Source organism: Taurulus bubalis (genome assembly GCF_910589615.1).
Source record: "Taurulus bubalis genome assembly, chromosome: 2".
Classification (NCBI taxonomy): Eukaryota; Metazoa; Chordata; class Actinopteri; order Perciformes; family Cottidae; genus Taurulus; species Taurulus bubalis.
Genome location: NC_136590.1, coordinates 21,463,375 through 21,478,535, shown reverse-complemented (window position 1 = coordinate 21,478,535; position 15,161 = coordinate 21,463,375). Strand labels below are relative to the sequence as shown.

At 38.3% G+C, this 15,161-nt stretch overlaps 1 protein-coding gene across 1 annotated transcript in view; it reads left to right on the top strand.

Moving 5' to 3' along the window:
- The window catches only part of doc2b (double C2-like domains, beta), a gene marked incomplete at both ends in the record, with an annotated part of 138,468 nt that overhangs the window by 91,348 nt on the left and 31,959 nt on the right, over positions 1–15,161 (top strand). Inside the window, one exon of the mRNA XM_079235996.1 lies at positions 7,750–7,824. Coding sequence (XP_079092122.1) covers positions 7,750–7,824 — 75 coding nt within the window. The remainder of the gene's footprint in view (positions 1–7,749; positions 7,825–15,161) is intronic.

Sequence of the window (15,161 nt, the reverse complement as noted above, 5' to 3'; positions counted from 1 at the left end):
ACTTAAAGACAAAGTCCATCCGCCTCTCTATGTTAAACAGTTCAGTGACACAGTTGTACAGTTCATCGGTATGCTTCAGTCTTAGTAACACGTCCATCTCGAGCCTCCCATTTTAGGGCTGAAAATGTCCGCTCGACAGTGGCAGTCGATATTGGGAACGTCACCCCTAAACATGTCCATAATCCTCCGTGAGAAAGGCATCGTCAGTAAATCCACCACCAAGTCCGTTTCTGCTCCTTCAGCACTGAGTATTAAAAAAAACTACACCAAGCAAAACACTAAAAATGTCATAACTTCTCTTATGTTTTAGCCTGAACTCTTCTTACTCCTATTGAGTTCTGCTAGCAGCTAGCTAGCTTTCTGTTGACTAAAGTCACGCTGGCCCACTGACCAATCACAACACATGTTATTGCTGACCCCACCTCGCAGGCGCTGGGACGTTAAAGAATACGGCCAGCATATCAAACTAAAGATCTGATTGGTTGAAGACTATGACAATCACGACAACGTCCCTGTGTACTTTAATCTGCAAAGGCCAGCCAGAAGCCGCTTAGACATAGGAGGTGAAATCTGATTGGATAAGAGCTCTCCTTAAAAGAAGCTTCGCTGGAAGCAGCGCTGCAGGTTGGAAGCAGAGCAACAGGCAAAGACAGGAGCTGTGCAATGAGAAAATAAGCTCATAGGGAAAAATAATTATATTACATGTAGTGTATTTTTGAAAAACAATTAAATTATGAAATAGCTATAACTTTGTGATTATACGCATTATATAATTAATCAGGCTGATAATTATTTGCATGGATGATAGTGTATTATAATTCCCATAATAATATTGTTATGTATTATAGTGGGATTCTATATACATCTATATCACTGGTGTCAAACTCAAGGCACGCGGGCCGATTCCGGCTTGAAATGATCACCCAAAAAATGGGTCGCGGACCCGTTTTCAGTAGGTCTTTAGTGAGTCGCGGACCTGTTTTCAGTGGGTTGCGGACCCGTTTTTCAGTTGGTCGCAGACCCGTTTTCAGTGGGTCACAGGCCTTTGCATGGGCAAAAAAAAATCCTGTACTTTTATTTTGAAGGGGATTTGTTCTGCAGCTATCTATTCACACTCCTCAATGCTGCTTTCACAACACGCTTTACTTGCGTGAGTTTACACATTGGACTATTTTTGATAGTTTGCTTCATTCCCAACTTTTTTATTTCATGTTTGTGCATGAAAACACGGACTCTGTTAAAAAAGGCTGCAGTTATAAAATGAGTATGTGTGTTGTATTACCTTGTGTCCTTAAGATACATTTTTGGGGGTTTAATTTAGTGTAAAGGAAATATTTCAAACTATTCTTTTTTGTGTTGGCATACTGTGATATTCTGTACTCTCAGGTTCACTGCACCATATTTTCATTAAATCAATTTGAGAAGATGAAAATGTTCCTCGCTTTGGCTCTCGGTGGGTCATTCAGGGAGGATGGTGGCTCTTGCAGCCAGACCAGTTGAGAACAACGTTCCTAAACCACATGCATGTTCTTATTAGCTCACAATTATTTGTTGGACCAGAGTTATGTCCTTTCTCAACTGTGACAAAAAAACTTTGAACAAAGTTAATATAAAAACGTGCGTTTGATCTTTGTCTTTGTTATTTTCTTCTGTTTTAAGTTTAAGATTGATCGTTGATAGAGTAATGTGCGTTTCTTAACCCTAAATTAAATGGATTTATGTCATAGTATAGTGACAGAGAAATGCGCTTACATATATTTTTACACTTATATAAATACATGTACAATATTTTTACACTTGAATAAACAATAATCTAATACAAAGACAGTGATTTAACATTATGTCCGGGAGTAGTTACATTTATACAGTGTTACAGTTACAACCGGCCCATTTAAGGGCGACCATGATGCTGATGTGGCACGGGGTTAAAATTAATTTGACACCCGTGATCTATATGGTCATTGTTGGCTTTAAGTAATGTGTAAATATATAAGTAATTATAAAATTGTATGTGCTTTTAATATGCGATGATTATTGTTATAAAACATTATGAATATTTGCGAGCTATTTACACAGTAATGTAAGCAAATGAATACACATTATAATAATATTCATAATTTATTATAGACATGTATTACATTGTATTCTTTACCTTCTAAGTAGACGACCAAGTGTTGATAACAAACACAGGACTTTCACTCAGGACACCACTGTTCATGTCTCGTGTGAAACCAATTTTAGATTTAGATTTGTTGCCCTGAATCCAAACATAATTGAGAATGCAATTTCGAAACTCCTCCAATTTCGAACTTATTTTTATTCAGAAACGTTCAGATTCAACATATCCGTGTTTATACAGAACAAACAACGTCAACGTTTTATTCTGCCGACTGGGTTGAAAATGTAGTTATTCCCTTCACTCTTTCTCAATAGACTACTGATGAATATAGTCTATTGAACTCTACCGACCACAGAAAGCTCTCCTCTCTTCATGTTCCGTACTTTCCAGAATCCTATCTCTGCACTTCCCTTTTTTACGGTTTTATAATCTAAATGCCGTCCTCTGGCTGTCGCTGCCAAAATCTAGATGAGAGAAGAGAGTTGATGAAAATGTTGATAAACTCATCTGTGTCGGCTAATTACCTTCCGCTGACAGCAATTACGCCTCATGAGCAGTGAGGCCTGCGGCCCTTTTTACAACCAGGTCCTACCGCCTGACACCTGGAGGCTGTTTGCTGTCTGCAGGCATAGAAGAAACCGTCACATGTCTTTTTTAATTTATTTATTCTAATCAATCTATCATAAAGTTTCTTATCAAAGTCATTTTTTACATAACAATGCAGCTTTAGAGCATGTCTGCATTTTGTTTTTATTGTTTTTTTGGCTTATGGAACAAAAGCAATTACTTAGTTCATACGTTATCCATGTGATCAGTCATAAATCAATGTTTGTTTATTTGTCACGTAATTTGCGTAATGTAATTACAGCACTTGTGTGTTTATTTTAAAAACGACGATATTTTACCCATCTGAGTTATTTCCTGTGAGGACAGAAGTTTGTTTTTAAAAGGCTGTATGCATTATTACGTTACGTGAGGAAATGTACTCGTGGAGCTGTTGAAAAATGAGAATTAACTTTCCGTAAAATCTCATGCACGTGAAGTAGTGGGCATGCAACAAGTTGATGGGACTTGATGGGACTTAGTAAACTGGCAATTGTATATAGTTTGTTCTGTTGTTAAACGTGAAAACCCGTTTACTTTCATTCATCCAGAGTTTTTCTTTTTTCCTGATTCTTCACACACCGTGGAGGCATGAGAGAAAAACTAAGATTTATTGAAGCATTGAGGGCAACACGGTGCGATTGATTGATGTATAAATGGTCATTTTGTGGATGGAGTATTCCTTTAAAGCAGGCGGTAGAGCATGGCTTGTTTGTATGCTATTGAGACAGGGCGGCTGTAGCTCATGGGGATGAGTGGTCGTCCTGCAACCCCAGGGTCGCTGGCTCGATCCCCAGCCTCCCCATGGGTCACATGTCGAAGTGTCCCTGAGCAAGACACCCAACCCTAAATTGCTCCCCGGGCGCTGCTCAGGGCTGCCCACTGCTCCTTAATACTAAGGATGGGTCAAATGCAGAGAATACATTGTATGTATGTACTATGACAATAATTGAATCTAATCTGAGTTTAAGACATGGATGTGTGATAATCTGAATAAAAGTAGTCAAATCGTGGTTTAACACAATGCCATGTGAGTGACTTTTACCGTCAAGCTTGTGTTTAACTGAAACAATAAGACAAAGATTCGCAACAAAATCATATATACATGTGTTGTTCTATCCTAATACATATGTTATGAAGTGATATCTTCCTGCATGCAGACACAGCCGTCTCGGTGACAAGACCCAGAGAAAGCACCACTCATCTGACTAGTACTTCCTGTTGGTCTGTTTTCACATCGTCTCTTGTGTGTGGACTCCCAGCGTCATGTCGGGGAACCGAGTGCATCCGACGTGCTCCTAAAATGAGCATGTGTACATGCACGAGAGTCGCCGTGGTTCTCCATTGTACAGACAGGATCTGGAGCTGCAGTGTTGCCTTATCAGATGAGTGTGTCATTTGGCTGCCAGTAATTCCCGCTAAGTGCCGGGCTTTGAGCCGAGCTTCTTTATTAAGCCCGATAATTGTGGGCGAGTAGACGTCACATTTGTTTTGTTTTTCCCCTTCTGATCCATTAAAGAAAGAACCATGAAGACTGGGACCAATTAAAATGATGGAACTCGGGCTTGAACAAAATTAGACTTTGTGGCTAATTTCTGTGATGTGGAATCTTTATTATTTGCCAGATGAGAAGAGAAATCATTGTGTTTTAAGATGATAAACCCCCAAGGGTTTTATGAGCCTTTGTGTCATTTAGCATGCGCACTAATACATCAGAATCTGCTTCATTGTGTGCGTACAAGTACAAGGAATTTGACGCCGGGTTTAAGTTGATTTCAATGTTAGTTACACACAAAACTTGACAGTGCTCCCCTCACTCATGTAAGTGTGTAACATGTTGTTGTGTGTATCAGCAGGTAACAGAAGTTATAAATGCATAGTTCTGGAGCTGAAGCTGATGAATATATTGTCAGACAAAGTAAACAGTAACATTTTTGATAATTGATTCTTCAATTAAATGTAAATTGTGTGATGAGTGATCCCTCTCCAAGGTCCTGGTATTATGGGTAAAATGACTTGCTATAATTAAAGCAAGGGTTGGTAATCTTGAGAAACTAGCAGGCGTACGGTTGATTAAAAAAAAGATTTAAAAAACAAAACTGTGTTGCCAACTCTTCTAAAATAGTTTTAACATAAATATGAAAACACATTTTGAAGAGCATTACAGACCCTGCCTTTATATACAGATTTTTACACACAGCCTTGATCTGAACATAAAATGTTTTCTTTCCCAGTAAAATAATCCAGAAAACTTTAAAATGATGGGCCATTATTTGTATTTGTTAACAAATTAAATTAAAGTTATGACGAAGAGCTCACTAATTATTATTAATTACGATGTGGACGTTTAGTTGAAAAAATGACAGCTTTTTTTCTGTAGGTTTATTAAAATACTGCAGAGCAAATTATTTACAACCACTGCTTTTGTATATTTTGTTATGTTCAGATGTCTGACTGAAAAAAACACCCATAAAAACTGCATCTAGAATGACTGCCCTCTCCCTTAAAGTCTTCACTTCCTCTTCCTCTTCCATTTTTGATGCATTCCATCTATCTTAAACTCACCAGGATTCACTCCCACATTCACACTCTCACTCTCACTCCCCCCAGCTCCCTATATGTTCCACATAGTGTTTGTTTTTGGTGTTACAGAGGAAGTTGTCTTTCTAAAGACTAAATAAAGACAAGGAGAAAAAATAATGGGGAATTTGACGACATCAAATTGCACTCTGACTATAAATTGTGACGTGTATTTTTAACTATTTTACAACATTTTACAGACGAGAAAATTAATTGATTAATCACAACAAAAATCAACAGATTTGTATATTGAAAATCATCCTAAAAAAGAACAGTATAAAAGGGGATTGTAGGATTAGAGTTTAAAGTCTGGAATACATTTTTCAAGCCCCTTTTTTTGAGAAATGTGGGATCCAGTGTCTCTGGAGCTTGACTCATACGAAGGATATGAAGGTGTATCTGCTGCTTGTTTTGGACTCATTGGGATTTAGTTGTTGTCTTTGTTTTAAACAAATAAAATGCATCCTCCGTCCTTCCTTTAAGCTATTACAAGGAACTTTCATTTTGCGTTGATTTTGGCGGTCCCTGTGGATAAAGGTCCTTTTAGAAAACCTCTTATTTTACTGGAGCAGGAGTCTGACAGTGTTCCCAACCCAGTCCTGGTTCTGGTTCTCCTGGTCCTGGTTCTCCCGTTGCCTTCCTTCCCTCCAGACTGATAGTCCAGTTTTAGTGATTTTAAAAAGGATCACCCTAATATCCGTCCTCTTTGGGCTTGTATTCAGGTAGAAAGTCTAAAAATAACTACATAAAGCCAAAAGCAACACTGACTGCAATATGGGAATGGACAACTGTGGTGTTATTATGGATCACTTCCCCTAAAGGAGTTGGCGACCTGAATAATCTCAACACCACATGAGTTCAAAGAAGAGGAAACATACAAGTGCTCCGTGTTCTATTTGTGTCGCTCTTTTGACTGAGGTTTCCATTTCCTCTGTTTATTTCCTCTACACTTCATCCTTTCACTTTAGGTTATTTAGTGGCACCCTTGTGGTGTTTTATTTATTTGGTCATTATACAAGTGGCCTTTACTTCCTGCTCCCTCTTTGAGTCTTATTGATTTGCTCTTCAAAAGGAATGTAAAAAACGCCTTTCTTTTCGTCACTTCAGCGTTTCTCAAAGTGATGAGGTGGTGCTGGACTAAATCAGAGACAGAAATCAGTTTTAAGGATTTGCAGTAAAGAAAAATAGAAAGTAGAGTGTAAATGACAAGGAATGGAGGTGTTGAGGGAAACTGGACAGAAGGCAACACTTGTGTATGCATCTGACATTGTTATTGGATATCACATGCATGGATGGATCACTGAACACAGGAACCCAGAGTGTCAAGGTCCCCCTGGACTTCACCTACGAAATGTCACTCAAAGAGACACATACCAACTAGGAAGACTCAAAATGGGCAAGAAGAGACAAAAAATAACTACAAAAAGAAACAGGAAGACCACAAAAAACACAAAATGGCAACAACAGACTTACAATGATCACAAAGAAACACAAAATAACTACAAAGAGACTCAAAATGACAACAAAGGGATCGCAACCCAGCCACAAAGAGACAAGAGACACAAAATGACTCCAAAAAGAATCAGAAAGACCACAAAGAGACAAGAGACAAATGGCAACAACAGACTTAAAATAATCACACACAAAAATAAAACAACTACAAAGAGACACAAAATGAACACAAAGGACTAAAAATTACAACAAAGGAATTGCAAAACAGCCACAAAGAGACAAGAGATACAAAATGATCACAAAGAGACAGGAGACTCAAAACGACCACAAACAGACAAGGGACACAAAATAGCAACAACAGACTCAAAATGACCACAAAAAAATCCAATAAACAAAAAAAAGACATCAAAGAGACACAAAGTTGCCACAAGGAGACAAACAAATGCCACAAAGAGATAGAAAATGACCACAAAGAAACATGGAAAGCCTGTAGAGATACAAAGTTTCCACATAGACACAAGAGACACAAAACAACAACAAAATGAGGACAAGAAATACACAAAATAACTCCAATAATAAATAACTAAAGACATGTAATGACCACAGAGAGACAAAAAACAACTATACAAATAGACACAAATGGACACTAAAAGACTCCAAAGAGACAGATAATAATCCCAAAGAGACAAGAGATACAAATGATCCACAAAGAGACACAGAAAGATTTAAGACACACATAGATTACAAATATGTGTATGTTTGTACATACTGTTTTTGTTGTATATATATATCATGTTTATATTCCATTATTTTTCTATAAATTTGAGAAACTACTGTTTACTATGAGAATAAAACACCAATAAGAAGAGTTTTGAGAAAACAAACACTGCTGCCTCTAGTGGCTGCAAATGAATTTGTTTTTTATCTAAACTTCATACCTCTGTTTTGTGATGATGCTTGAGTAACATTGTTCCCACACTGTGTTTAATTCTCAGGGGCTCAAGCCAATGGACCACAACGGGCTTTCTGACCCCTACGTCAAGCTGCATCTACTGCCCGGAGCCAGCAAGGTGAGCACTACGTTTATGGATGAGAATTATCTGGTGGAGGTTATTGATTGATTCTCCTTTGGATTTACTTTGCTTTTTTTCAGATGAAAACAGCAAAATTCATCATATGTAGTCATGATCATCTCCTGCTCATCAGTGAAGAAATAAGAGGCTCTTTCTCTGATCTTATTTGTCATTGTAGCGTTTGAAGATCTTGGAAGATCTCGACTCCTCCCCCTTTTGAAGAGGAGCATGCACACGCAATTATCCAGATGACTGACGTCTGGTTCGAATTAACGAGACTGTTTGAAGGCAGATCCGCCTTTGAGGAACCGACATAGCCTGACGTCAATCATCTCGATAATTTAAGATGGATAATAGGACATTTGATCAACTTTGTTGAACCAGGTACGAGGAATGGGGCCCAGTTAAAGTGCACACTATATGTAGAATATTTGTACTGCTTTACCTTGTCGTCAGACAGCGGGGGACTAAAGCAGCTATCGATGCTCTCTCCAAAGCCACAATACTCTGTTGATAATTGATTGTCATTTACCTCGCGGAACACCTGAGTTGTTGATTAACCGCTGCCTCCATCGGTTAGTTTGTGTTATTGTGTGACTCTGATGAATCACAACTAAAGTTTTACTAAGTTTCTTTGTGATCATTTTGAGTCTGACTTGTTGCTATTTTGTGTCTCTTTGTGGTCATTTGTGTTATCTCTTTTTGGGTAACTTTGTGTCTCCTTGTCATCTTTTTTTTGGTCTATTTGTTTTTTTGTGGTCATTTTGAGTCTGTTGATGCTATTTTGTCTCTCTTTGAGACCAGCAACTCACACGTTCTGGGAGGTAAAATGTTCTGTTTTTGTCAATGGAATCCTTTGGCTTTGAATGTAGCATCGATAATGACTTCCAGATAGATAATGTTTCCAGACAGAGTGTATTTTAAAATATGTTTTGCTGCAGTGCATTGCTTTGCTCCATCTACTGTCGGTGCACTGCGCATGGATGAGTAGCTTATAAAACCCCACTTCAAATCAACTGAACTAATCCTTTCAGTCCACCGCTGTATATAACACACGAACGTAAGAGTTATACGGCATCAATCTTCTAAACTGACTCTCCCGAAGTGTATTTCCCAACATGTTGAATAATTAATTTAAACGATCAAGTATTAACTAAGCCGTCCACGACCACTCTGGCTTGGTGTCTTTTCAGTTTCACTTTTCATTGGCTGTAAATAAAATTCAATTCTCTGGGGTTTGAGGGTTAAAACAAAGTTTCCTTAAGTCTGAGTTTTCAGGAATACATACATATATTTTTGAGTGTTTATTTTCTCCAGGGCAGTAAATAGAACCACATGAGGAGAAAGGCTGATAATCTATTTCATGATTCGGGGAGCAAGCACCACAGTGCTCGGCTTCATCCATGTAAAGAACATTAACTGGCTGATCTGGGCTCTATTCTTCGTAGCTGGCTTACTGAGTTAGCTGGGTAATTTTCAAGATGACGTTGGTCAGACTTCTCAGTTCCTCGAAGCAAGTTTAGAAAAATCACCATAGCAACACAGACAAAAATGTAAACCTGCTCCCGCGCAGGCTTACTGAAATTCACTGGATAAGCTGGCCACTCCCACCAGCCAAAAAAAGCAGCTCCCTTCCTCATTGATGAATGAGCGATACTAGTTTTATTAGTTTTATAGGGAGAGAGTTCTTCAAGATCGCCAAGATCCATTCTCACATCATCATGACTTCCTGTACACGGCGCATAGATTCTGCCGACAAGAAAACATTTATTTACGAGAGCTTCTTGATCCGTACATTGCAAACAGCACACGGCGCAGCAGAGCATTGGCCGTCTCACAGACTCTATGCATTGCCTTGCGCTTTTTTGCGAGCGGTACATTTCTGTACAGTGTCGGCGATGCAGAGAACGATGCAGAGAATCGGGAAAGCCCCTGCATGCCGTGCTGTCCGTAACATTTATTTAGCGCTTAACTTATGGATGTGTTGAAAGCAATTATATGACAGTGTTATTAGTACACCATACATATCATTCTTGTAGAAAATGATTAAGGTGGACTCCTGATAAGAATACAGAGATACACAATTTCTTTTCACTGCTTCAATTGATTGAATTTCTGATTATGAATAATACATGCTGTATATACTGATCCGCCCATTCAAACTCCTCATATATATATATATATATATATATATATATATATATATATAAATATATAAATAATATGGTTATCTACACATACGTGTATATACAGTACATGATACATACACGCATACAGTACATATATCCTCATAAGTATATATTCATTTATATACTACTGCCAGCAGGCACATTTAAATTAATATAATCTGAGTGATTTGGGTGATGAAGCACTTTGCTGTGAATGCAGCATTAGATTTTGCCATGATTAAGGTAATGAATTCCTCATATGCGTCCATGATAATCTCCTGCTTCTCAGCGAAGAGAAAAAAAGAAGGTTCCTCTGTTTATTTGCCATTGTACTGTTAGAACATCATGGTGTCAGTGTTCGATTATTATCCCTTTTGAAGAGGAGCGGGCACGCGCAATTATCCAGATGACTGACGTCTGGTTAGAATTAATGAGACCGTTTCAGCGCGGATCAACCGTGGAGAAACCGAGTTAGCCTGATGTCAATCATCTTGCTAATTTAAGATGGATAATAGGACATTTGCTCGACTTTGTTGAGCCAGGTACGAAGAATAGGGCCCTGATGTACCCGCTCTCTAACGCCCGTGTCTCTTATCATCACGCTGTCCGAGCCAAGCTTTGGCTGGCTTGATGTCGCATGGGCTTTGGCTGGCTTGATTCCACTGCTTTTCCACCATTATTGGTCACAAAAAATACACGGAAAATTAATCAAAGATGGAAATTAATCTTAAATGTCAAATGAAGAAAATGTCTCACTAGTTGACAATGAATTCTTTAATTTTGCTTGCATCTGCCAGGAGGCCTTGGGGTTAATTTAATCCTTTCATTAAAGTCCTCAAATCTAATATAGATCTTGTGAATGAGTACACACCACAAAAGCAGCTTATTGAAAGCTGAAAGCTGTGTGATTGTCCATCTATCTGACTCACATCTTCATTTCTTCTAACACCTTTTCACTCACATCTCATTTGTTCTTCTAATCTGAACTTTGTAATTGTTTAGAACTCACTTCAGCTATGACTATAGTCCACTTTAATGTGTGGGTACACAGATGTGCAGCAGATGGACGAATAACCGTGTCACTGTGTGATTTACTCATTTCTAATGACGCGCCATTAACTTTAGGTCGAGACAAAGAGCGTCTGCTGTACAATTAAAGGCAAAGTGGAAGTAAACGCATTATGTTGGCTGCATTAACAAAGTCACACTCCCCATGTTGAACTGTAGTCCAAGCCTCTTTAACATTACTGCTGAGCACCAAAGATAATGACCAAAAAGCTCAAATTAACAAAATAGAAATGACTCCATTGTTTCTTCACACAAACAAAAGGGTCAAAGCTATGCAAAAAGAACATGTGTATCAAAAATATCATCACTTAATCAATTCAATCAGACATTTGTGTCAAATTGTCATAAATAGTAGGCAGTATGGATAACATTTTTACCAAATACCTCAATATTTATATATTAATGATTGACTTTTGGTGCTTTGATAAAATATTTTGTTTTTGATAATCTTCAGTAAAATGGATATATATATATATATTTAAGGGAAAATAATAGGCCAGCTAGACTAGTCTGGTGAGTAATGAAGCTTTTTAAAACCAGGACAAATATGCCATATTATGATATTACCAAATCCAAAATCTGAGACAATATCTAGTCCCATTTCACGATATTGAAATAGTAGTAATGAATTGACACGCCCTAATAATTAGCTTATAAATTATTGAGTCACAATAACCTTTGATTGCTCAAATTTGATCGGGTCATTCTTTAGTTACACATTTAAAGAACTCCGCTCCAGGTGTTCCTGAGATATCGCATTCATGAGAATGGACCGGACATGAGGTTACAGTGACCTTTGATCAGTCAAATCTGATCAGGTCATCCTCGAGTCCAAGACAATATCTGTGCCAAATTTGAAGAAGTTCCCTCGAGGCGTTCCTGAGTTATCACACTCATGAGGAATGCACCGGACTGACGGATAACGCAAACATATTATGCCTTCCATAAGGTTGTAATGCTCACTACACACCAGAATATAACATTGTTAGATGGAGGAAATAATTTATGAAAAGAAAACTTACTATATTCTTAGACTGCTACTACTTTCAGAGAAAACAATGTGAAGGTTAAAAGGCCAGGTTTTTACATCGTCAGCCTCGGCTTTACTATAAAAAATTTACAAAATAACTCTTAACATATTTAAAGAGCCGTTGTGTGAGGATTCGTTTCATTGTTGCATTCTCTACAAGGCTATTCTGGTTCTACGTGCATCTGTTAGATCTCTGCAGACAGATGGAAACTGTCATCATGTCAGCCTTGCATATGCCACCCTTTATAGCTCACAATGCCAATTTGTTTTTTGTGACTTTTATTGGGCAGTGTATGTACAGAAACAGTGTTAATAATATTTTCAATCGCTTTACTCTTTGCATGCAGACACCGATGGTGCTTCATTGTGACATAACCTGTTTTCTTGGAATTTAAAAAATAAACTAAATTAGTAAGAATGTGTAACTAGCGATCCAGAAAGTCAGACAGCCTGAGGCCTGACGACTATAATGAAACTGTAGCGTAATAATTGTCACACAACACATGGAATTGCCGTTAAAAACAAATTAACAGTTGCCTGCTGTTGGTTTCAATTGGACGACGCAATGCCTTCAATCAGCGGAGAAATCAGCCGAATGTCTTAATGTCTTAATATCAATCCAATGGATTTGATCCAGAGACTTCTCAACAACCAGATTGTTGTTTATATTCATCAGAAACCTGAAGAAGATTAAAAAGATTTATTGCAGCAAAGTGTGGTTTAACTGGAAAAACTACAGTTTACACAGCAAAAGAAAATACTGTAAAACCCCTACTTATGAATGTTTGACTTCATTACGTGACCACTTCTCTCACTATTTCAGGCTTTAGTTTGTAATATAATCCAATAGGTATACTACAACAGCTGAAAGACACATAATCTTATCTCCAACATTGAGTTTGACAAAATTCCTGCACTGTGTCTGCACTTTCAATACATGAGATCAGTTGTCGCCCACATAGTCGGACCGGTGTTGCATTCCCCCCCCTCACCATCTATTAATGATTAGTTTCAAGTAAGGGCTTTTCCTTTCTTCATGCGTCCTGCTATGGTGTATATATTGTTTGTGAAATGTCATGGATTATTTCACTGCTGAGGGAAATAGAACTCATTGAGAGCATGTGGCTTCTAGGGATTTACCTCGGGTCTCAGTGAGAGGCGTCACGGAGGCCTTTGCATATTCCTGTCAGTAAAAACAAGATGTCGTCAACTCCTCCCCCACCCCCAACCCCACTCTGACATTTCTCTCAGCTCGCTCTCAAAATAATCATTAGGCTCGGTCTAAGAGCCTCATTAAGACCCACTAAAGAGGCCATAAGTTCTGCTTGCACTCTAATCACAAGTGAAGTTTCACGCTCTGCTGTGAAGCCAGATCACAGTTTCATCGCCTTTGAGACCACAATCATTGAAATGCCTGTTATTGTTCCAGATTAGACTGTCGATTACTGGCAGGGATTAGATGCCGTACGGAATTATAATGTTTTCACATAACCACGGGGTGATTAACAGTTGACAAATTTAGTGACTACAGAAAATAAGGCCATTGATGCTTCCATACTCAACACAACAGTTCAATTGTATGGCGTGATGCTGACAGAAATACAAGCAGGAGTTGCCCATTCTGCAACCAATATAATGCATTTCGCTGTTTGACTTGATTGTTTTTAAATACCTGACTTTTCTAAAAGAAAAGAGGTTAGAGCTAAAATTTCAATTGCCCGAACAATCACTTGCATCACAGAGACACCAAACAGCTCCTTTTAAGGTCCTTAAAAAGAAGCCCTTGTCTTTTCAGTTAAATTAATTTCAACACTAATGTTACAAACACACCATTGAAGGTTGAGTTATAAACGGATTAAACGGGTTATTATTTCTTCTATCCAGCAGCAGCTACTGGTCACTATGATGAGTTATCCATCGACAGAGTGTGAATTTAACACCAGCCAAGTGTTGAAAGCTCCTAACAGCAAGGTCAGCCACCCTGGCTGTTAACTTTATTGTGACATAACCTCAGCTTTAAAGCCTCTGTGATGTGTCATTTTGGGAGGAATTACAAAACAGAAAAAAATTATAATAGCTCTGCTTTGCTTTTGAAGAAATACCACCGATAATATAAGTGTGACGAATATGTCAAACTGTTTAGAACCAAAGGTTTAAGGAGGAACTATTGTGATTGAAAGTGGGTCACTGATCTCTCTAATACTGCAGTGTGTTCACCTGCAGCCAGTTGATTGTGTGTCTTTCACCCCGACTATCTCCCCCTTCTGCTTCAGTTATGGGGGCCTTTTAAACTAGTTTGAGATCCAGAGGTCCATGCCAAAATACTGCAATAATTGGCTTGAGAGACAAGGCTTTTGAACCTCGGCATGACTGAAGTGACTTGTGACACCGATTGCTCGTTTGTAGCACTGCCCTCCATCTGTAAGCAGGTGATGGCGGATTATTTCTCCTTTAAACACATGCTGAAGAGAAAACTCCCGTCTCTCCTGCATTGTTACTTTTATTCTATTTTAATTTATTTAATTCACTTGTTTCATCACCCCAGTTAAAAACAGCAGTCGTTCACACTGACATTATGTCATTTCAAGGGTCTGAACCATTCAAGGCTTCGTAATGTTTTAATGAAACACCCGTCAAAACTTTAGGTCAACCGCCTTCATTGAGATTTATTGACATCCCCGTCCACAAGTAACTGATTACATTGTAATGCAATTGATCACTTCGTCTGCTTTTTGCCACCAATCCACTTAGAATATAACAAGGTGGGCGTTTAAAACAATTAAGATGCCTCCCCCCCTACAGTTAGAAGACCGTGACCTTCAAGGATGAGAACATCCCTTTAGACACTGATCAATACAATAAACATCTCATAGTGGCCTTCTACTGGAACTAAGATTACAAACAACATATTTATGCTTTATGTTGCCGTTTTTGTCATGCATCTATGCTTGTAATATTTACTCCAGCAATACTGTTTAGTAATTGCATCCCATTAACTCTAGTTTCAACTAATCTGACTCACGTGTAATGCACAATTGTAAAGGGTTTTAACCCTGCCAAAAGACATG